At 45.6% G+C, this 22250-nt stretch overlaps 1 protein-coding gene across 2 annotated transcripts in view; it reads left to right on the top strand.

Annotated features, from left to right (window-relative positions):
• The first annotated feature begins 2003 nt into the window (after positions 1-2003).
• STARD7 (StAR related lipid transfer domain containing 7) overlaps positions 2004-22250 on the top strand; it is a 39328-nt gene continuing 19081 nt past the window's right edge. Inside the window, exons 1-3 of one of the 2 annotated variants that reach the window (XM_037886217.2) lie at positions 2004-2584; positions 20588-20790; positions 21155-21204. In XM_037886217.2, the coding sequence (XP_037742145.1) occupies positions 2181-2584; positions 20588-20790; positions 21155-21204 (657 nt within the window). In that variant the 5' untranslated portion in view covers positions 2004-2180. The remainder of the gene's footprint in view (positions 2585-20587; positions 20791-21154; positions 21205-22250) is intronic. The other variant, XM_037886218.2, reaches the window with a different exon arrangement.

The raw sequence follows: 22250 nt of genomic DNA, 5'->3' as shown, positions 1-22250 counted from the left end.
AGCCAGGCCTTGTGGATGAACCTCCAGTCGGCAAATCGGATGAAGCTGCCCCCGGGGAGGAAGTGGTTGCTGGCATCCCACTTGCACGTCATCTCTAATGCCTTGCCCTGTTCTGCCTTCCGTTTTAGGTTTTCCACATACTGGCAGTGGATGGCATCTTTCAGGGTCCTCTCCACTAACCTGCTACCTAAATGCTTGGCCTTCGCTGAAGAGCAGGAAACTACGTAAGAACGGCCATACTGGGTCAGACCAAAGGTCCATCTGGCATCCTGTCTTCTGACCATGGCCAATACCAGGTGCCCCAGAGGGAACGAACAGAATAGGGAATCATCAAGTGATCCATCCCCTGTTGCCAATTCCCAGCTTCTGGCAAACAGGGGCTAGGGACACCATCCCAGCCCATCCTGGCTAATAGCCATTGATGGACCTGTCCTCCATGAATTTATCTAGTTCTTTTTTGAACCTTGTTATAGTCTTGGCCTTCATAACATCTTCTGGCAAGGAGTTCCACAGGTTGACTGTGCATTGTGTGAAAAAAATACTTCCTTTTGTTTTAAACCTGCTACCTATTAATTTCACTGGTGCCCCCTAGTCCTTGTGTTATGAGTAAATAACACTTCCTTATTTACTTTCTCCACACCAGTCATGATTTTATAGACCTCTATCATACCCCCCTTAGTCTTCTCTTTTCCAAGCTGAAAAGTCCCAGTCTTATTAATCACTCCTCATATGGAAGCCGTTCCATACCCCTAATAATTTTTGTTGCCCTTTTCTGAACCTTTTTCCAATGCCAATATATCTTTTTTTGAAATCGAAGGGAAAGAGGAGTTCACCCTCCGTTTACTTTTACTCAGGAGATAATAAAACTCTGAGATGGTTTGAGGGGTCGGATTTTGGACTCCAATTAGTTGTCCCATTTCATAATGGCTTAATTTTCATATTGCACCTTTCAGTGCTGACATACACCCTGTCTTTGTGAATAGATCACTCCACTTGCCACTGCTATGCAGCCACTTCTGGGGTGGCATAAGACAGCTATCTAATAGTGTGCACCAAAACTATAGGCACATGGCTGCAGTGACTAAGGCAGCTAGGAGACAAAGGGAATCGGTTTGTTGGGTTTGCCTACAGAGAAAGACAGAAGTGGGACTTTTCTAGGTACCACAGCAGGAAAAAATCTACAATGAGAGAAAAAGGGTGTGTTGCCATCTCTGCCACTAGCTCTTCTTCTACCTGCATCCGTGGGTGCCAGGCCCAGACGGGGATCCTGACCCTCGAGGTGTCCTCCCCAATCCTGCTTATGACTTGCTAGGAATGCAGTCTGGCTGTCCCTGCTGAAGAAAGCCAGGCAGGCGGAAACAACCAGGCCTCCTTGTGGCACCTTAGAAACTAACAAATGTATTTGGGCGTGAGCTTTCGTGGGCTAAAACCCACTTCATCAGATGCATGGAGCGGAAAATATAGTCACGGGGGGGGGGGTGTGTGGGTGTGTACAGTACATGAAAAGATGGGAGTTGCCTTACTAAGCGGGGAGGGGTGGGGGTCGGCGGCCCAGTGCTAACGAGACGGTTCAATTAACAGTAGAATACCAAGGGAGGAAAAATCACTTTCGGGGTGGTGGGAGGGGGGCCCATTCCAAGCAGACTACAAGAAGGTGAGCGTAACAGTATGGGGGAAATTCGTTTACGTCATGACCCATCCCCCCACTCCCAGTCTCTATTCAGGCCTAACTGGAGGGTGTCCAGCGCGCAAAGGGATGCCAGCTCGGCAGGGCCCGGGTGCAGCGCCTCTTTCTGGATCCCCCCCCGCCGTCCCCGGGCGCAGGCAGCTCCCTGGCCACCCCCGCGCGCTGCCGCGCAGGACCCCTCGCGTCTCCAGGGCGCCCGCGCTGGCTCACAAGGCGGGGCGGCGCCCTCGGGCCCGCTCAGCGAGGGGCCGGCGCGTGCGCCACAGACGGACGGCGCGGCGCACCAATGGGCAGCCGGGGGCCGGCCGGCGGGAGGCCAATGGGCGCGGCGGGCAGACCCGCGAGGGAGGGGGTAGGCGGCGCGCGCGCGGTAGCGGTTGACCTCCCGGTAGGCGGCGGGCGCTGAGGCGGGCGAGGGCAGGGCTTGGCCCGCGCGCAGCCGGGCGGGTAACGGGCTCTGCTCTCTCGCGCTAGGCCGCGCGGCCGGGCCGGGATGTTCCACCCGCTGCAGCGGAGGCCGCCCGCCGGCATCTATTCGTACTGCGCCCGCTCGGCCCACTGGGGCGCCCGGCCGGGGCCCGCGCAGGCCCTGCGGAGCCGCTACCAGTGGCTGCTGGGCTGGCTCCGGAGGGAGCCCGAGACATGCCCCGGCCCGCGGAGCCTCCTGTCCCTCCTGGCCAGCCAGTGCAGCTACGTGACGGGCCAGCGGGTGCGGCGGGCCCAGCAGACCGGGCAGCTCTACGGCGACATCTACTCGGAGCGGGCGCGCTGGAGCCTCTTCCGCTGCCTGTGGCGCCGCTTCCAGGCCCGCCACGCCGCCGCCTGCAAGCTGATGGCGGCCCTGGCCGGCGTCTTCCTGTGGGAAGAGGAGCGGATCCAAGAGGAGGAGTTGCGAAGGTGGGTCTCTGCCGGGGCCCCCGGGCGCCGGCTGGTCCTGGGGCTGCCAGCGGCCGGGAAGAGGCGCCTGGGAGCCCACGTTTCTTAAAACGAGTGGCCGCAGAAACTGCCTTCGGGGGAGCAGGTGCCCCGATGCTGTGGGGCAGTCCCGATTTGGGGGTCGTCTTTTCTTATATGGCCTCCTATTTCCCCGCCCCGTCCCGATTGTTCCATACTTGCTGTCTGCTCACCCTACTTAGTGCAGGGCTCCCCCCCCCCCCCGGGGGGGCCCATTTAGAGATTTGCCTAGCTTTACAACAGGCGACATTGAAAGTGCTGGCGAAGTCCGCACCCAGCTAAAGCTTCATATAATAACTTGTTTCAGAGGAGCCGCTGTGTTAGTCTGTATTCGCAAAAAGGAAAGGAGGACTTGTGGCACCTGAGAGACTAACCAATTTATGACAGGTTTCAGAGTAACAGCCGTGTTAGTCTGTATTCGCAAAAAGAAAAGGAGGACTTGTGGCACCTTAGAGACTAACCAATTTATTTGAGCATAAGCTTTTGTGAGTGCATCCGATGAAGTGAGCTGTTGCTCACGAAAGCTTATGCTCAAATAAATTGGTTAGTCTCTAAGGTGCCACAAGTACTCCTTTTCTTTTAACCCATTTATTTGAGCATTAGTTAGTCTCTCGGGTGCCACAAGTCCTCCTTTTCTTTATACAATGACTTGTTTATACTGTTCTGTATACTATACAGGGAAAGGTAAGTACAATATTTCTATTCCAGTTGATTTATAGTTATATGATAAAAAATGAGAAAGTAAACCATCAGTAATAGTGCTCTGTGGCCCTTTGTTTTTGTATTTTTATATCTGATTTTGTAAGCAAGTGGGTTTTAAGTGAGGTGTAACTCGGCGTGCAAGACCAATCAGACTCCTGAAAGGGGGACCGTTGTCTGGAAAGGTTGAGAGCCACTGCCTTAATGCACTAGAAAATGAAGGTCATAATTCAGGGATGGATGGATGAGATGACTGGCTAGATCCTTTCCATCTGTAGCTTCTGATCTGAAATATATCCATTCTTTAATAATAAGAGTAGGGGCAGTTCATATTTTAAATATCTGATTAATGGTTTTGTGAGTGTTTGGGCCTCAGAAACATGGTTGAGGGGTGATATGTGATAAGATACTTTTGCTTGAAACTGCCTGTAGAATGAAGGATTTGAGGGAGGTACAGAGATTCAAGGCCATTCCTGTCTCAGTGCTGTCTTATCCAAATGTTTAAACTTGTTTGCATCTTTTCTTAGAGGTTAAACACATTACGTTATGCAATCTATTAAATCACAGAAACTCTTAGAAATGAAATAACCCTTGCATTTGGATCCATCCTTGGTACTTTGTTAAAGGTTAAACAGAACCCTTCATGGCCTTTTATATATTTGAAATACTGAAAATGTGGTCTTTTTCCTATTTCTTTTGAGGGGCTCAAGTGTGTATCATGAGTTCTCTTAGGACCCAGTGTTGTAAACAGGTAGGCAGGTGGTGCCTGATCCAATGCCTGGTGAAGTAATAGGAATTTTTCCATTGACTTACATGGGTGTTGGATCAGGCATAGCATCAAGGCTACCCATGCAACCGTACAGTAGTTATTAACATGCTTAAATGTTTATGGGATTTGGTCTTTTAAAATTAATTGAAGGGCTGAGGTCGTGAATCTTCTAACAGACCCATTTTCATATTTATTAACTGAGATCCATTCTTTTGTATCAGAAAGCTCATGAAACTTGTCTTACAACTTAAACAGAGATAGGTTTCAGAGTAACAGCCGTGTTAGTCTGTATTCGCAAAAAGAAAAGGAGGACTTGTGGCACCTTAGAGACTAACCAATTTATTTGAGCATGAATTTGTGCTGGAAATGGCCCAACTTGATGATCACTTTAGATAAGCTATTACCAGCAGGAGAGTGGGGTGGGAGGAGGCATTGTTTCATGGTGTCTGTGTATAAAATGTCTTGTGCGATTTCCACAGCATGCATCCGATGAAGTGAGCTGTAGCTCACGAAAGCTCATGCTCAAATAAATTGGTTAGTCTCTAAGGTGCCACAAGTCCTCCTTTTCTTTAAACAGAGATAAAATTTTTTTATATATTTGTGTGTGTGTATGTATGTATATATAAAACTAGCTTATGGAAGTCCTTAAAGCTGTATTGGTGAGACCAGCTACCAGTCATTCTCTTCAGCTTTGTGGTATTGATCACATATTATAGTTGATACTTTTCTACTTCCTCTTCTGTCTTGTCAGTTGCTAATATCACATTGGTTTTTTTACATTTAGATGCATAACCTGTTAGTTGGCCCATTAAAACTCTGAGATAGAGCTTTTCTACTTTTACTTCATATCTATTTTCCTTCTTTTAATACTTAGTTTAATTTTGATGATTGTTGAAGGGGCTTTTCCCTTCCTTAGTATTTTAAAACAAACAACCATGTTTTGAAAACTGTCAGGTTTGGTAGCAGGAGATAAACTGTTCCAGTAAACTCCAAAAAGTTCAACCATATTTCTAAGTAGTAGTCTTTTTTCCTTCTCTATAGAACTGACTTGATTAACTTTTTTTAGTACCAAAATTTCCTACCAGAGTGGATAAAAATTTATTATTTTTTAAATAAAATATCTGTTCAATTTTTTTATTTTGTTTAAATTTCTATTTTTAAAAATCTGTTGAAAATAACATATTTTGTATTAAATTCAGATAAGGCCCACATTTACTATACTCAACATTTTAAATACAAAATAAATATGCTGAGTCCATGAACCTCTATCAAAACTTTGAGTTAAAGGCTGCTTTTCTCTATAAAGACAGATGTTTTCCCCCCTGATTCTAACTTTTGAGGTCAAGCTATATAAATGTGGCACAGTAGGTCAGCCTAAGTAACTTAGGAGACTTTCATTTTCAAGAGACTTCGACTCCAGTGATTCACTTAGGCATATTTTGAAATTTTTCCTGGGCTGACCTAAAATAATCAGTTTAATTCACTGATTATAGTTTATCACTCTGTTTTAATAAATGATTTATTTGTTGACATGAAACATGTTTTGGGTACATAAATTTCTCTTATCAAAACATTTAAAATTATTTTATTTAATAAAAATAAATGTTATATGCTGGTTTTGGCCTATAGGTTTTTTGTTTGTTTTGGTTTTTTTTTTAAATCCAGGGGATCATGAGAAGTTTGATTCCACAAGTTTGATACTGTATTATTCAGTACATCAAGTTTTTAATTTGGTAATAATGCTTAATGTCTGGTTAAGTCAAGCCTCCCTTTTACCATGGCCCCCTTTGTAAAGTAGATTGCTTAAACCTTGAGTTTTTTATTTCCCCAAATGAATTGGTTTATCATGGATTGCCATTGACCCAAGAGGCTTCTTGGAACTAAAACGGGGAGTGTTTGGGGGAAAAAACCTTAATTTGGAGTTGTATCTCCTTTTTAACTCTACAGAGTGAGTTGAAAATGTTGTTCAAAGCTATTTGCTTTTGTTTTAAAAAAACAAAACAAAAAAACCCATGAATTTCTCTCTTAGTCATGGTTCAGTTGCTTGAGGTCTGTGATGTCATAGTTTTACTAATTGTTGTAGATGAGGTAGACAAGACCTGAATTTTGAACTGTAGAAAGAAAAGGATTTTTTTTTTTTTTTTTCACATCATAAAGGAGTCATGGGCAGGGCAAAAACCCATTTCTGGAGTTTCTTTGCAGGTCACCTTTAAAGCCAGTTTCTAATACAGTAAAAATTACTAATGGCTTTGCCCTTTCTTGTGGGGGAAATAATTCTTCAATAAACTCAGCTGCATACAGACTTCCTTGTTCAGTGTTTGTTTCACTTAATTTTAACTGGGAATTGTAAGAGCTTTAAAAAGCAGATTAAAAAACTAGTTTATTTAACTGTATGATTTCTACTTCTGAAATACTGTTCAACCACCAGCGCGCAGACAGCTGGGATTTTTTCATCTGAGACTTCAAAGCACTTGACAGTGGTATGACTGTGTCATTCCCATTTTACAGATAGCCTTCCTGTTTGACCTCAGTCTGACAAAATCAGGAATGGAACCCAGGAATCAGGGCGCATTGATTTAAATCAAATGTGATTAAAATTGCGGTTCAGCAAGAAGAAAACCTTGATTTAAATCATTTTAATCTTGTTTTGCATTTGTACATCTTAATTATTTTCCTAAAAAAAGATTGATTCTCACTGGTTGGTAATGATTAAAACGTTGTTTTGCAACATAATATAGTCTTCACTAACTGGTTTATTAAACCAAGGAATATTATCTGTAGTAAATAAAATGAAGGAATTTTTTCTGGTCACCACGTGTCTTTCAAAATTTCAGAATTTGTAGAGCTCATCCTCATGTCTCATTGTTCATGCACTGGAAAAGGAAAACGAACTTTCTTGCTTTTTCAACTCTGTTCAGAGTTGAGAAACTGATTCCAACTATAATTGAACTGAACTAATTGAATAAACTGAAATGAAGAAAACATTCCCTCTACATGTGCAGAAGCGGCTACTGCTGTCAAAAGCTGGGTTAGCACTTCAAACTCTGGTTCCAAGTGCTTAGCCAGTGACTTGCACCAGCTCAGTAGTTTGACTTTTTTTTAAAACTTCAGCAGCAAACATGTGCCATTTGGATATTTTTATTTAAATGATTATAATAAATTAAGGCCTTAATATAGGTTTTCATATAATCAAATTTGATTTGAAAGTGGTTTATTATTAAAAAAAAAAAAAAAGAAAAGAAAAATATATTGGATTTAAATTAAAATCGGATTTAAATTAAAAAAAGAGAACATTTTTTATTTGGCTCCCAGCAGCCGTCTTCTAGTTCTGTGCTGAGAGCAGTTTAAATAAAAATAAAGATCTATTCATTAATAACTGATCTAAAACATTCAAATTGGTGTCTGACATTATAGTATCAAATCTAAATACAGATCTTGGACAAGAATTTGTAGTTGCATTTTAAGACAGCGTTCTCCTGTGGCAACTTCTGAAAAGGGGCAGTTTAAGAGTCTCAGCATGCAGTGATGATCACGTTAGGAAGAAATGTAAAGAACATAGGTGTTTTTAATGTACTGTACAGCACTAAGCGATATATAAACTTACATTTTTAAATAATGAGCAAGCAATCCAAAATTACCACAAATTCTATAGGCAGAGGTAGATTAGGGGTTTGTGGGGCCCTGGGCCAAAGCAAGTATGGACTCCTCCCCACCCTTTCGTCCTGCAGACCCCTTCCCTCCTCCTCCTCCCCCCCCCCCCCCCCCCCCCCCGGTGCTCCGCTTGGGGCCTTGTCCATTTTGCAGGGGGGGAGGGAGGGGTGGATATGCTGAGGCCCCTGGGCATGGGCCCTGTTGGCCCCATGGCTAATCCACCACTGACTATAGGTGGTGAATACTGGTATTAAACACTCCTCCATCTTATTCTTGGTTCCATCACTTTACTGCTGTGTTACTTTGTGCAAGTGCCAAGTCGCCGCTCTTAAAAAGTCAGCCCCCTTTCAAGATGTCTCAAGTTTGGCACCCCAAAAAATGAATTATTCCAAATCACTAGTCAGTTTTGGAAAACTAGGCTTTAGTGCCTGTTTCCCCACCTTTAAGATGAGGAGGGTAATTGTTACAGTTTCAGGGTAACTGCACCTGTATTCCTGCTCCATGGTCCCTCAAGGTTTCAGGCTTCCAGCCATCACCTCTCGTGGATAGAGACCCTCTCCCCCCTGACTGGGGGTTTTAAGGCTGCACCACTGATCTATACTGTGATATTCCCAGTAAGCCAGTCTGCGAAAAGGCCAACACCTGGGCTGTGCTTTACCTCCGAGAACGGTGCTGATGTTTTTACCAGTCACCATGCAGCTCTTCCAAGCAAGCACATGTATTAACAGGGCAAATGCATTACAGATAAAACATAAAAAAAAAAAAATACAGAGGCAGAAAAGATGGGAGAAGGGTGGAGTAATCTTTGTAATTTTGGTGAAGGTGCAGAAGTCCAACACACAGACACGTTCTCAGTATTGGTAATGTTATCTACATTGTGTCCTTAATACGGTCGATCAGCATGAAGTCCTGTTCTGCACAGCAATCCAGAAATAAAGGCTTAACTCACATTGGTAAAGCACTTTGAGCTCTTCAAATGAGCACTTCAAACAGCATTACTGTGCCTTGTTCTTGTGCCACACAGTCTCACCTGCACCATGACTTCAATAGGACTTTCCATGGTAAGAATGATGCTTTATTGTAAGTAATGATTTGCCTGTGCAGTGTGCTCCTTCATGGCAAGCCTCTGCACAGCTGTGTTTTTGCCTGCTGCACATGACTCCCATGTCCTGTTTTGTAAGGCTCTGTTCCGATGCCCGCCTCTAAAAGATTATATGGAAGAACAGCATGAGTTAGGACTTGAGTTCTTATTCTCAAACTCTTGGTGTAGATCACAGTGTGTTCTGTGGAGACCTCTCTTCCTGCTCCTAATTGCGTGGGCAACTTCCCCTTTCAGACCACATTTGCAATCACATACTGTCCTGTAGTATCTACAGCAAATGCCTACCTCAGAAAATAATCTTAGGGCAGTGTTGGATTTTGAGTTACCTCTTTGTGAAGAGTAGCAGCGGGAGATGAGAAGCAGCGAGCACCATGGGATCATCCAGCTCTGTGGGCCTCTAGCCGGTGCTTTTTGGACCATCACTTGGGAACGGTGGGCTAGAGTGGCAGGCTTCATCCTGAATGTCCTTGGTTCTAGAACTCAGGCCTTTAATACTAAGTTAGTACTCAGTGTGAGGCCTTTTATAGAGAATAAATGACTGTCTGGAAAAGAGCCTGAGTTGAGGTGTTATAAAAAACCTTAAGTAGGTCTGTACTGAATATTCATTAGAAATCACGTTTCTCCTCCCTTCTTTCCCCCCTACAGTAGCATCTGATTATCTTCTTGCATGCTTTTTCTTCCTAAATGGACTGTTTGGGAATAGTGACAGACCTTAGCCACAGCTGTGGATGTAATGGAGAGAGATGAACATGGGGTACAGATGATCTGACCTATATTCAGAGTGAAAGATGGTGAGAGTGACATGTCACCTGTTACATACCGGGAGTCTTCAGAATTATGTTGTAAGATGAAACCGCTTTTCCCATAAGAATCAATGGTATGAAGGGGGGATTGGTTCCTGAACCAAGGCTTGATACACTATTTTCACCACAATAGCCCACATTTTTGTACTAAATGAATTATAGATGACTAATGTTGCAACATCAATGTATTGACTGTACACTGTATTTTGTAAACAGCATTCAAATAAACATATAAACTCACACATGCTGCACTGTATGCCAGCAACACGGGCTCAGAAAGCCAGGGAGAACGGCACACATGCTGACCCTCAGCCAGTCACTGTTGGCTTCCCAGCTCTGAGCTCAGCCAATCAAAAACAAGCGGCAGTAAGCTACCCGGCTTCCTCGAAGCCAATCAGAAGCGATCACTTCCTGGTTGAGTTATACTGGTATTGAGATGGAAGTGATTCCAAGCAAACTTTATGCAAATCGAGCATTGTAAGGGCGAAGCAAGTATCGTGGGGCGAAATGGGCAGTCAATTGAAAAGCGTCATCTGACGTAAGTCTGAGGACTCCCTGTATTTGGGAGCTTCCACTCGTGAGCCTTCAGATATCATAGAATCAAAGAATATCAGGGTTGGAAGGGACCTCAGGAGGTCATCTAGTCCAACCCCCTGGTCAAAGCAGGACCAATCGCCAACTAAATCATCCCAGCCAGGGCTTTGTCAAGCCTGACCTTAAAAATATCTAAGGAAGGAGATCCCACCACCTCCCTAGGTAATGCATTCCAGTGTTTCACCACCCTCCTAGTGAAACAGTCTTTCCTAATATCCAACCTAAACCTCCCCCACTGCAACTTGAGACCATTACTCCTTGTTCTGTCATCAGCTACCACTGAGAACAGTGTAGAGCCATCCTCTTTGGAACCCCCTTTCGGGTAGTTGAAAGCAGCTATCAAATCCCCCCTCATTCTTCTCTTCTGCAGACTAAACAATCCCAGTTCCCTCAACCTCTCCTCATAAGTCATGTGTTCCAGTCCCCTAATCATTTTTGTTGCCTTCTGCTGGACGCTTTCCTATCTTTCCACATCCTTCTTGTAGTGTGGGGCCCAAAACTGGACACAGTACTCCAGATGAGGCCTCACCAGTGTCAAATAGAGGGGAACGATCACGTCCCTCGATCTGCTGGCAGTGCCCCTATATATACATCCCAAAATGCCATTGGCCTTCTTGGCAACAAGGGCACACTGTTGACTCCTATCCAGCTTCTCGTCCACTGTAACCCCTATGTCCTTTTCTGCAGAACTGCTGCCGAGCCATTCGGTCCCTAGTCAGTAGCGGTGCATGGGATTCTTCCGTCCTAAGTGCAGGACTCTGCACTTGTCCTTGTTGAACCTCATCAGATTTCTTTTGCCCCAATCCTCTAATTTATCTAGGGCCCTCTGTATCCTATCCCTACCCTCCAGGGTATCTACCACTCCTCCCAGTTTAGTGTCATCTGCAAACTTGCTGAGGGTGAAATCCACACCATCCTCCAGATCATTAATGAAGATATTGAACAAAATTGGCCCCAGGATGACCCTTGGGGCACTCCGCTTGATACCGGCTGCCAACTAGACATGGAGCCATTGATCACTACCTGTTGAGCCCGACAATCTAGCCAGCTTTCTATCCACCTTCTAGTCAATTCATCCAGCCCATACTTCTTTAACTTGCTGGCAAGAATACTGTGGGAGACCGTGTCAAAAGCTTTGCTAAAGTCAAGGAACGACACGTCCACCACTTTCCCCTCATCCACAGAGCCAGTTATCTCGTCATAGAAGGCAATTAGATTAGTCAGGCATGACTTGCCCTTGGTGAATCCATGCTGACTGTTCCTGGTCACTTTCCTCTCCTCCAAGTGCTTCAGAATTGATTCCTTGAGGACCTGCTCCATGATTTTTCCAGGGACTGAGGTGAGGCTGACTGGTCTGTACTTCCCAGGATCCTCCTCCTTCCCTTTTTAAAAGATGGGCACTACATTAGCCTTTTTCCAGTCGTCCGGGATTTCCCCCGATCGCACTTCTTATTCAAAGATAATGGCCAGTGGCTCTGCAATCACATCCCCCAACTCCTTTAGCACACTCGGATGCAGCGCATCCGTCCCCATGGACTTGTGCTCGTCCAGCTTTTGTAAATAGTCCTGAACCACTTCTTTCTTCACAGAGGGCTGGTCACCTCCTCCCCATGCTGTGCTGCCCAGTGCAGCAGTCTGGGAGCTGACCTTGTTCGTGAAGACAGAGGCAAAAAAAGCATTGAGTACATTATCTTTTTCCACATCCTCTGTCACTAGGTTGCCTCCCTCACTCAGTAAGGGGCCCACATATGTGAAGTATTGAGTCTTGAAACCTGACTAGCCCCAAGTTAGCTGCCCATCAGGTCATGTGGGATGTGCTGTAGGAAATACTATCTGCTGGAGATGAGTGCTTCACTGATGATACTATCTATGGAGTGGTAGCTGAGAAGTGCCTACATAAATTGTCCAGGGAGTTTCCGATTCCCGTGGGAGCAGATTCCCAACCAAGAAATGCAGAACTCTTGGAGTTTTGTTTGGAAGCTCTGTTGCACGTCGGCTGTACTTCTGGGTTTATTTTTAGGTTGTAAATGCTGCAGCAGGGACTGTCTCATTCTGCAGCCTGTTTGCTGGGCACCCTAGCAGTGCAGCCAGAGTATTTATTTGCCAGCCAGAAATTACTTTATAGGGGAGTGTAGGCTGCTGCCTCACTTTGGTAATGTGTGCAATTTGATTGACCTTTGCAGATTGCTACAAGGCAAACAGTGACCCAGGGAGGGAGGGGCCTAGTTTGAGAACCTTCTAAACTGATTCTGCCAAGTTGGTTTTGTAGACACTTTATCTGTTCCAGGTGCTGGCTGATGTCTGGTGCCAAGGTCAGAAGTGACTTATATGATTTGTAGAAATACAAACTGCAGCCAGGCTTTTCCCCTCCCTTCAAAAAACAAACTAAAAGGGAATTTTTAAGGAAACTTAGTCTCCCTGCTGTCCTGGCTATACTTTGTTTTGGGCAACTGCATCCTGCCTACCAACAACTCTCCCTTCAGTTGAATAAGATTCACAGATTCCAAGCCAGAAAGGATCATTGTGATCATCTATTCTGACCTCCTGTATAACACAGGCCAGAGACCTTCTCTGTATTAATTCCTAGAGCAGATCTCTTAGAAAAACATCTGGTCTTGATTTAAAAATTGTCAGTGATTGAAAATCTACCATGACACTTGATGAATTGTTCCACTCGTTAATTACCTTCACTATTTAAAATGTACACCTTATTTCTAGTCTGAATTTGTCTAGCTTCAAATTCCAGCGTTTGGAGTAACTTTCTCTGCTAGTTTGAAGAGCCCATTATCAAATATTCATTCCCCATGTAGATACTTAGACTGTAATCACATCACCCCTTAACCTTCTCTTTGTTAAGCTAAACATACTGTAAGGCAGGATTTCTAATCCTTTAGTCAGGGGATGTCTACACTGCACAGTTGTCACCAAAACTTTTGTCTTTTGCGGGTACTTAACGCGCACACACACACACACACCCCAGCCCCCGGCGAAAGACAAAAGCAGCAGTGTGGAAGTATTTTGTCAGCAAAAGTGCCAACAAAATACCGCAAAAGAACATTCACAAATGCTGACTTTTAGTGACAAGGCTGTGTTGACATAGCCTTGTCGCTAAAAGCTGCGTAGTGTAGACAAGCCCTCAGTCTTGTGGCTCTTCTCTCCAATTTTTCAACATCCTTCTTGAACTGTGGACCCCAGAACTGGACACAGTATTCCAGCAGCAGTCACACCAATGCCAAATGCAGAAGTGGAGTAACCTGTCTACTCCTGCTCAAGAGTCCCCTGTTCATTGATTGCATTAGCTCTTCTGGCCACAGCATAAGATTGGAAGCTCATACTTCACCTTATTATCCACCACAAACCCCCAGATATTTTGCTAGTCACTGCTACCCGGGATAGAGTCCCCCATCCTGTAAGTGTGGCCTATGTTTTTTGTTCCTAGGTCTATCTATACATTGACATTTTGCCATATTAAAATGCATATAGTTTGCTTACACCAGTTTACCAAGCAATGCTGAAACAGTGACCTGTCCTCTTCATTACTTACCACTCCCGTAAGTTTTGTCATTGATAATTTGGTTTTCTTCCAGGTCATTGATAAAAATTTAGTTAAACAGTACAGGGACTGATCCCTGCAGGACACTACCGGAAACATACCCCGTTGAAGACAGTTCCCCATTTAGAAACATCTTGAGACTTATCAGGCAGGTTTTAATCCATTTAATGTGTGTCAATTTAATTTTATATCGTTCAAGCTTTTTTAATCAAAGTATCATGGAATACCAAGTCAAACGCCTTACAGAAGGTACATCAAAACTAACCTTTTTCAGCCAAACTTGTAATCTCATCCAAAAATATATCAAGTTAGTTTGATGTGATCTATTTTATATAAACTCATGTTGATTGGCATTAATTATGTTTCCTGTTTTACTGCTTTCTTAATCGTGGGTTGACTCCTTTGTCAAAACTGTTGGGTAGTGTCCGCTCTGCTTAGGTACTCGTATCGCACTAATCATCTGGGGAATCGGCGCATCTTCCAGAGGCACATCGTCATATGCCTGGCATCTGTCGCACATGATGCCTCTTCCATTCCTCTCCTCTCCCAAAGGGGAAAACCGAGTGTTGCACAATGCTTTTATTAGTCAAAGCAGGCAGCGTGTGCCTTGCTTTTGCAATGGGAAGTGAGGCTTGCAATAGTTTTTAAATCATGTGGCAGTGAGTTCCATAGTCTTACACTGGTAGACTAACTCTATCCTTGCATTGTGCAGGGCTACTGTGCCATGGGAGGGCGAGGATGACCATGGTCATGATCTGATTGTGACTATCCCATTCCAAAACTATTAAGGTCTTTGAAGATAAGGACCAAGATCTTGAACCAGGTGGGATAGTCAGGGGAACCAGTGTAGAGAGTGCAGAACTGGATTGATGTCACCATGTGATGTTAAACCCCAGAGCTGATTGCCAGTTGATGTTGGAGATGGGGAGTGATCCTCAGCCTGTAAAGTGGTTTGGGTTCCTTCTTAATAGCATCTTTCCCTCTGGTTGCAGCTGAACAAGTGGTCTTAATGCTGCTTCCTGCTCTGAGCCCCCTAAGATTGCTGCTGACGTCATTCCAGATGGGCAAGAGAGAAAATATACTGTAAATCCAGAGCTACTGTGAATCATCCATGGGTTCCCTGACTGCGTGAGTTAAGGCAGGCTTTCACCCAGCAGTCAGAATGGAATGCAATCCTTAGATATTTGTGTGTGTTACTGTAGTGCCTAAAGGGTCCTAAGCAAAATCAGGACTCCATTGTGCCAGGCACAGCACTGACAAAGAGTAACTGTACACTCTTTGGGGCGGGGACTATCTAAATAGACAAGACACTGTGTGAGAGAGGAATGAGGATTATCCTCACTTTACAGACTAGGAACTGAGGCATAGAGAGGGGACTTGTTCAAGGTAACACAGACAGTTGTAGCCTTTCTATCCATATGAATCCTCAGGAACCCAGATCTCCTGAGTTTTAGCCATATGGCCTTAGTCACAAGACCAGCCTTCTTCGTTGCATTAAAATTAAACTGGGCATCTTAATTGGCCCAGATTGAGTCTTTGCCCACAGAATCGAGTGGCTAAGGGAGGATCATCCCCATCTTGCTGGCTATGAGCTTTTCTGATAGGCTAGGGAGCCCTGCTAAGCCTCTTCTTTTACCGTGTAATTTGATCACAGCTAGTACGTGTGAAGTTTCTCTATTACGCTCTAGTTCTACAATAAACCGGCAAAAAGACTATTACAGGGGAGCAGCTGGCTAAGATCAAAGGGAATTTCCATACTGGAAGAGACCAACAGTCCTTTGAGTCCACTCACTGTCTCCGAGAGTGGTGTGTGCCAGATGCTTTAGAAGAGTGGTCTCCAACCATTTTATGCCCAAGATCACTTTTTGAATTTAAGGGCAACCCAGGATCTGCCCCACCCCTTCCCCGAGGCCCTGCCCCTTTCCCAAAGCCCTGCCCGCTCACTCCATTCCCCCCCTCTCTCCGTCACTTGCTTTCCCCCACCCTCACTCACTTTCACCAGGCTGGGGCAGGGGGTTGGGGTTCGGGAGACGGTGTGGGCTCTGGGCTGGGGCTGAGCTGGGTGCAGGAGGGGGTGAGGGGTGCAAGCTCTGGGAGGGTGTTTGGGTGTAGGAGGGGGCTCCGGGCTGGGGCAGAGTGTTGGGGTTCAGGAGGGGATGCAGGGTGCTGGCTCTGAGACGGGGGTCAGGGCACGGGGTTGGGGTGCAAGAGGAAGTATGGGATGCTGGCTCTGGGAGAGGGCTTAGGGCGCAGGAGGGGCTGGGGGTGGGGTGCAGCCTCCCGCTGGGTGTCACTTACCGTGGGCAGCTCCTGATCAGCAGCGCAGCGAGGCTAAGGCAGGCTCCCTGCCTGCCCCGGCCCCACGCTGCTCCCGGAAGGGGCCAACACGCTTCTGCGGCCTCTGGGAGGGGAGGCGGGGGGCATGTGGCTCTGCATGCTGTCCCTCTCTGCAGGCACTGCCCCCAAAGCTCCTGTTGGCCACAGTTCCCTGTTCCTGGCCATGGGGAGCTGCGGGGGCAGTGCTTGCAGGCAGAGCAGCTGATGGGAAGTGGGGCTGCACCTCAGCAGACTGGGAGCCTGCCTTAGCAGCAGCCCCGCTACACCGCTGGAGATCGCAAATGACTGGGGGAGTCCCCAGGATCGACCAGTCGATTAAGATCGGGTTGGTGACGACTGCTTTAGAAGAACCCTAGGCCTTGTTTTCATTAGAGCTTTTTGCACACGGTTCACCCTGGTTCAGCACCATTAGTAGCAGTGGTGCAGCTGTTGGAATTGGTAGGGCTCACGGAGCCTCCGGTTCAGAGCTGCTCTGAGCATCGTTAAGGGGTGAAAATGGTTCACTTGCAGGAAGTGACTGGATCAGTCAGAGAGCCCGTGAGCTACTGGCATGGCAGACGCAGCTGGAATGGCTCTTAATGTGTACTTGAAGGAAATGGCAAGGTTGGCTGCACTTTGAAAGTGTTACTGTACCACTGCAGTAGTATGAATGTACCAAAATTAAACACTTAGTACAACTTCAGCAGATAAGAAGAGAGACAAACACGTCTGTGGTGTTTGGCTACCAAAGACATTGCCATCAGGAAGCACCATCCCCCTACTGCTGGCTCCAATAAGACGTCTTTGCAGAGGCCAGCCTGGGCGACTTTCTGACGGCTTTCTGCATAATGAATACGTGAGGAGACGTAGGGCAAGTCTACACTGCAAAATTAAGTCAACATAAGTACGTTGACGTACAGCTGCTGCAGTAATTAAATCGCTCTTGCATGTCTACACTACACTAGCAGCACTTGCATTGATGCAAAGAGCCGTGCACTGTTCCCCTCTATTCGACATTGGTGAGGCCTCATCTGGAGTACTGTGTCCAGTTTTGGGCCCCACACTACACGAAGGATGTGGAAAAATTAGAAAGAGTCCAGCGGAGGGCAACAAAAATGATTAGGGGACTGGAACACATGACTTATGAGGAGAGGCTGAGGGAACTGGGGATATTTAGTCTGCAGAAGAGAAGAATGAGGGGGGATTTGATAGCTGCTTTCAGCTACCTGAAAGGGGGTTCCAAAGAGGATGGCTCTAGACTGTTCTCAGTGGTAGCTGATGACAGAACAAGGAGTAATGGTCTCAAGTTGCAGTGGGGGAGGTTTAGGTTGGATATTAGGAAAAACTGTTTCACTAGAAGAGTGGTGAAACACTGGAATGCGTTACCTAAGGAGGTGGTGGAATCTCCTTCCCTAGAAGTTTTTAAGGTCAGGCTTGACAAAGCCCTGGCTGGGATGATTTAGTCAGGGATCAGTCCTGCTTCGAGCAGGGGGTTGGACTAGATGACCTCCTGAGGTCCCTTCCAACCCTGATATTCTATGATTCTATCCCACTGTGCAACTTGCCACCATCTAGTGCAGGATGTTTTGGGAAGGGTTCACAATGCCTCATGGGGGCAAACGAATCATGCAGGGTTGATTGGGAACATGGTTTCAATGTCCCTTCGGGCAGTTTTCTCCGTCCCATAATTGTATCTGCATCCTATAATGTTTTACGCCTCTTTTTCAAAGCCCCCATGTCCGCCATCTCTGTGAGAAGCATGAATCCTGCACAGCTTTGCAGTATTGTGATGAGTGTTCCAAGCACAGTATACCTGATCCTGCAGTATTTGCAGAGTTGCCAGAGGAGTTGCGGGGAACTAGACGATTCCTTGGAGGCCAGATTGCTGTGGGACATAAAGAAACATTATTATAATTTGCTTTCCCCTCAATGTGGGAAAGAGATGCACATGCCTATGTTAACCAAGATGAGATTTTCCCAGGAACTTAATTTAAAGACACACTGGTTATGATAAAATATAAAACAAGTTTATTAACTACAGAGAGAAATTTTAAGTGATAGGAAACAGATCAAAGCAGATTACCTAGCAAATAAACAAAAATGTGAACTAAGCCTAGCATACTAGGTAGGATTTGAATTAGTTTCTCACCCTGACTGATGATACAAGCAGGCTTGCAGATTCTTAAGGCACAGACCGCATTCCAAGTCTTTTGTCTTTCAGAACATCTTTCAGGTGTTGAGTTATGGCGGAGTGAAGACAAATCATGTCACTCCCCACCTTATATAGTCTCTTCATCTGGCGGGAACCCTTTGTTTCAAGCTAAGCTTCCAGCCCAGTTTGTGGACAAATACAGGTACCAAAATGGAGTCCAGTATCATGTGGTCTGGTCACATGCCCCTGCATGCCTTGCTGAGTCACAGCAGCCATTGCTTATAGGCTGGCTGAAACGTTCACAGAAAGGCTCGGCTCTCCCATGGTCCATTGTCTTTGTTGATGAGCCATCAGCACTGTCTAGCTTCTTCATTTTTGTACCTGAAAGGCTAGCTGTGGGTGTTTTCACTTACCTAGGAAAACTGTATAACTTCACATACAGTCTAGCCGGATATTAATGTTCAACAGGTCAAGCCTTTTAGAATGATACCTTACAAGGCATACTTTGTACAAGATGCTACATAATTATATCATCATATTACTATGGTGAATGTGGGGTGCAGTGTCACAGTGGGGTTTAGTTGTCTGCTGCACTGTGGGATCTTATGGGGTCTCCACTTTTACAAGGCTAAACATTGTACTAATAATAGAATAGGCACAACCTGTCCTAGATTATCTTGGGCAGCTACACTTCCCTGGCTTAGTGAGCACCCTGGCTCTAGTTCAGTGCTGCAAGTGTCATCTTCAGGAATGGGTAAGTCCCGAAGTTTCACCTTGTTCCAAAGCGGTTCTCTCCCTTGGCAAGTCTTTTTCTTTTAGCAATTCATCCCTGCACATTAGCAATCTATTCCATCATCTGTTTACTTGGGATAACTGCTGGCTTCCTCTGCTGTTAACCAGGGTTTTTGGAACCCCCAGCAGGGGCAACTTAACTATTTCACTCCAGCTGGTGTAAGGAATAAATCAACAGAAACACAGCAATTCGGGCCGATAAGATTCATGCAAGTAAGTGTGCTCTATTTAAAACTGCAGTTTATCAGATTTAAGCACACACAGACATAAGTAATAGGTTTAGAACATCCCAGATACTTACCTAACATCTGGAAAGGTATTGAGTAACTAAACAGCAGGTTTGCTGTGGCCAGGTGCTCACCCACCGGGGCAAAAGGGTGTCAGGAAAAAGGTTTCTCAAGATAGTTTCAGAGGACTGCTCCAAAATACGCTGTGTTATCCAATCTTTTAAAACTAACTTCTACAAAACACACGGGTCATAATGACCCCCACTGGATCATCACTTTTCCTAACTTTCAATAAACTTTCTAATATCCGCGGTGTCTAGATTCAAGGTTTTCCAACCACCAAGGTTTTCCATCTCAGTTTGTTTGTCTGTCTGTCCGTCCCCTCCTCCCATTCTGATTAGCAGAAACTGCTTGCTAGATATGACATTGCTTCTGAAAGCCAGTCTCCAAATTAACCCTTAGCTATGTGTAGTTCTGTTTCATTAATTCAGGGTAGCTGAATGCACATAATATGGTTTCAGTTAGCTTAATCACATTCTCAAATCCAGGGCAGTGCTGTAGCTTTTTACTGGAAGCTTTGCTGGGAGCTCAAATGGATCATTCAGCTCTTGTAAATGAAGTCTGACTTCCATCTGTGAACTTTTGAACCATCTCTGTAGGTGATATAGGGGTTCTGTCCCTGCTTGGGGGACTAAAAATGTGTGGAGAATGCTAGAAAGTACCGCTTGCTGAGTCTGTTCTTCTCGAGGGGAAAGTATTTCTGACCTTGTGGAAAGCTTCAGTCCATCTGTACAAGGAGCAGGCTCCTTTACAGTTGCCTCTCCCTACACAGGCAGTTTGGCTTCCTAAGGAGCAGTGTTGGCATTAATGGTTGCCCCAACTGTGCCCCCTTCTCTCCTCCCCAAGAAGAGATCTTTGCTATCCCCATCAGTGCTGAAGGAGGCTTTCACTTGGAATCCTGACAAGCCTAGCAGGGAATCCTGACAAGCCTAGCAGGTAGCATGAAGAGCTCTGACCAGGGAGAGAGAGAGTATACAGTGGAGCTGCTGTCCCTTTCCCAGCCTGGCTTCTCTGAGTTCTGTTTCCTTGGTGAGGGAGTGTGGGGCCCATTGCTGGCACCTCCGGGGAATCCTATTGTAATGTGGCTGCTGCTGGGATAAATGAAGGCAGAAAATACTTTGCTAGCCTCGTAGGCTATGTATGTAGCAAAATACTAGGTGATCCTGGCCTCTTCTGTGGCAAGGCCTTGGCACTCCCTAGCACAGCCTTTTCTCTGTTCCCACTCCAGGTCTGCAGAGGAGATGAAGCACATGGAGGAAGTCTCCAGGCTGTTCCATGGCAGCGGGGGAGAGCATCAGAAGCTGGTTTCCAAAGCCCATGTTGATATAACAGCCACTCGCGAGGAGCACCCCTGGGAGATGGTGATGGACAAGAAGCACTTCAAGCTGTGGAGGCGTCCGATACAAGGGACCCACCTATATCAGTACAGAGGTAATTCCTCCATCCCCCTTGCCTGACTGTGTGTTGTCAGTCGCGGTATGATGCCTGTTCACACTCTGTGCGTGGCTCTCAAATGCTGAGCAGAAATTCAGCGTGGCCTATCCTAAAACCTACTTCCTTCTTCCTCTCCTGACATCACCATCACACTGTTCCCTCTCCCAGCTTCTCACTGGAATTCTCCATCCTCCTCCATATTGTCCCTCTTTCTGGTCTCGGCCTCTCCTCTCCTCTGTAGTATGATTCCAGCCTTGATAGCAGCTTCTGGAAAAGACCTTTCCCATGTGATCCCACTGAACTGAGATACAGACTGGCTTATACCTGTGATCTCAAGACTCTTTGTTTCCCTTTACTGCAGTCTTTGGGACGTATACAGATGTGACTCCCAGGCAGTTCTTCAATGTGCAGGTGAGTGTTTTGGGGCCCATGTCTCTAATTCCAGGATGCATGATGTGTTGGAAATAAAACACAACTCTCTACCCACAGCACTTAACATAACATCCGCATAGGAGGGGCAGCCACTGCGTGCAGGTCCTAGGGCTTGCTTTGTTGTGATGCCCACAGCAGAGTGATTTGCTCTGTGTTAACAGTCCACCTGTAGTTCACCTGGAAGTGGGCCTATTTGGCTTTACATATGTATACAGCTTCTGCTCACCTCCTGTTAGCTTTATGCCCTGTCTGGCTGGTAATCTCCTTAGGATCCATTGTTAAGTAAATCCTTGGTATGAACTTTATGCTCCCTCTTCACATTTATTACCTGGTATGTCTTTTCTGGTGAATCAAAAATACTTGGCAGGATAGAGCTGCTTAAATTAGTTGGGACTCTATTTTCCCCATGGTAGCCGTCCTGGTCCAACAGATAGGGCATGGCATTTGGATTCAGGAGGCATGAATTCTAGATAAGATACTTCTCCATATAATGCATAATTAGACTGTGAAACCTGCTGCCATAGGATGTTGAGGCCAAAAACTCGGCAAGATTCAAAAAAGGATTGGACATTTTATATGGTTAGCAAGAATATTCAGAGTTGCAATTGTTAGTGCTGCCAAAGCCATCCTTCTCTCACTTCACTACTGGCACAACCTAGTATTAGAGAAACAAGGTGAGGGAAGTAATATCTTTTATTGGACCAGCTTCTGTTGGTGAAACAGACAAGCTTTTGAGCTGCACAGAGCTCTTCTTTAGGTCTGGGAAAGGTACTGAGGGCAAGTCTACACTACAAAGTTAAGTTGACCCAAGGTTGCATTGACTTGCAGCCACCGCAGTAATTAAACTGTTTTTGCATGTCCACACTATGCTCCTTTTGTCAGCGGTGCGCATCTTCACCAGGAGCACTTGCTGTTTAACTGTCAGCGTGGGGCATTGTGGAACAACTTCTGAAAGGCAGCAACAATCAATGCAAGAAACTCAGTGTCTACACTGGCACTACATCAACTGAGGCCATGTCCACACT

The sequence above is a fragment of the Chelonia mydas genome, chromosome 26 (genome assembly GCF_015237465.2).
Source record: "Chelonia mydas isolate rCheMyd1 chromosome 26, rCheMyd1.pri.v2, whole genome shotgun sequence".
NCBI lineage: Eukaryota > Metazoa > Chordata > Testudines > Cheloniidae > Chelonia > Chelonia mydas.
This window is presented reverse-complemented; position numbering and strand designations above follow the sequence as displayed.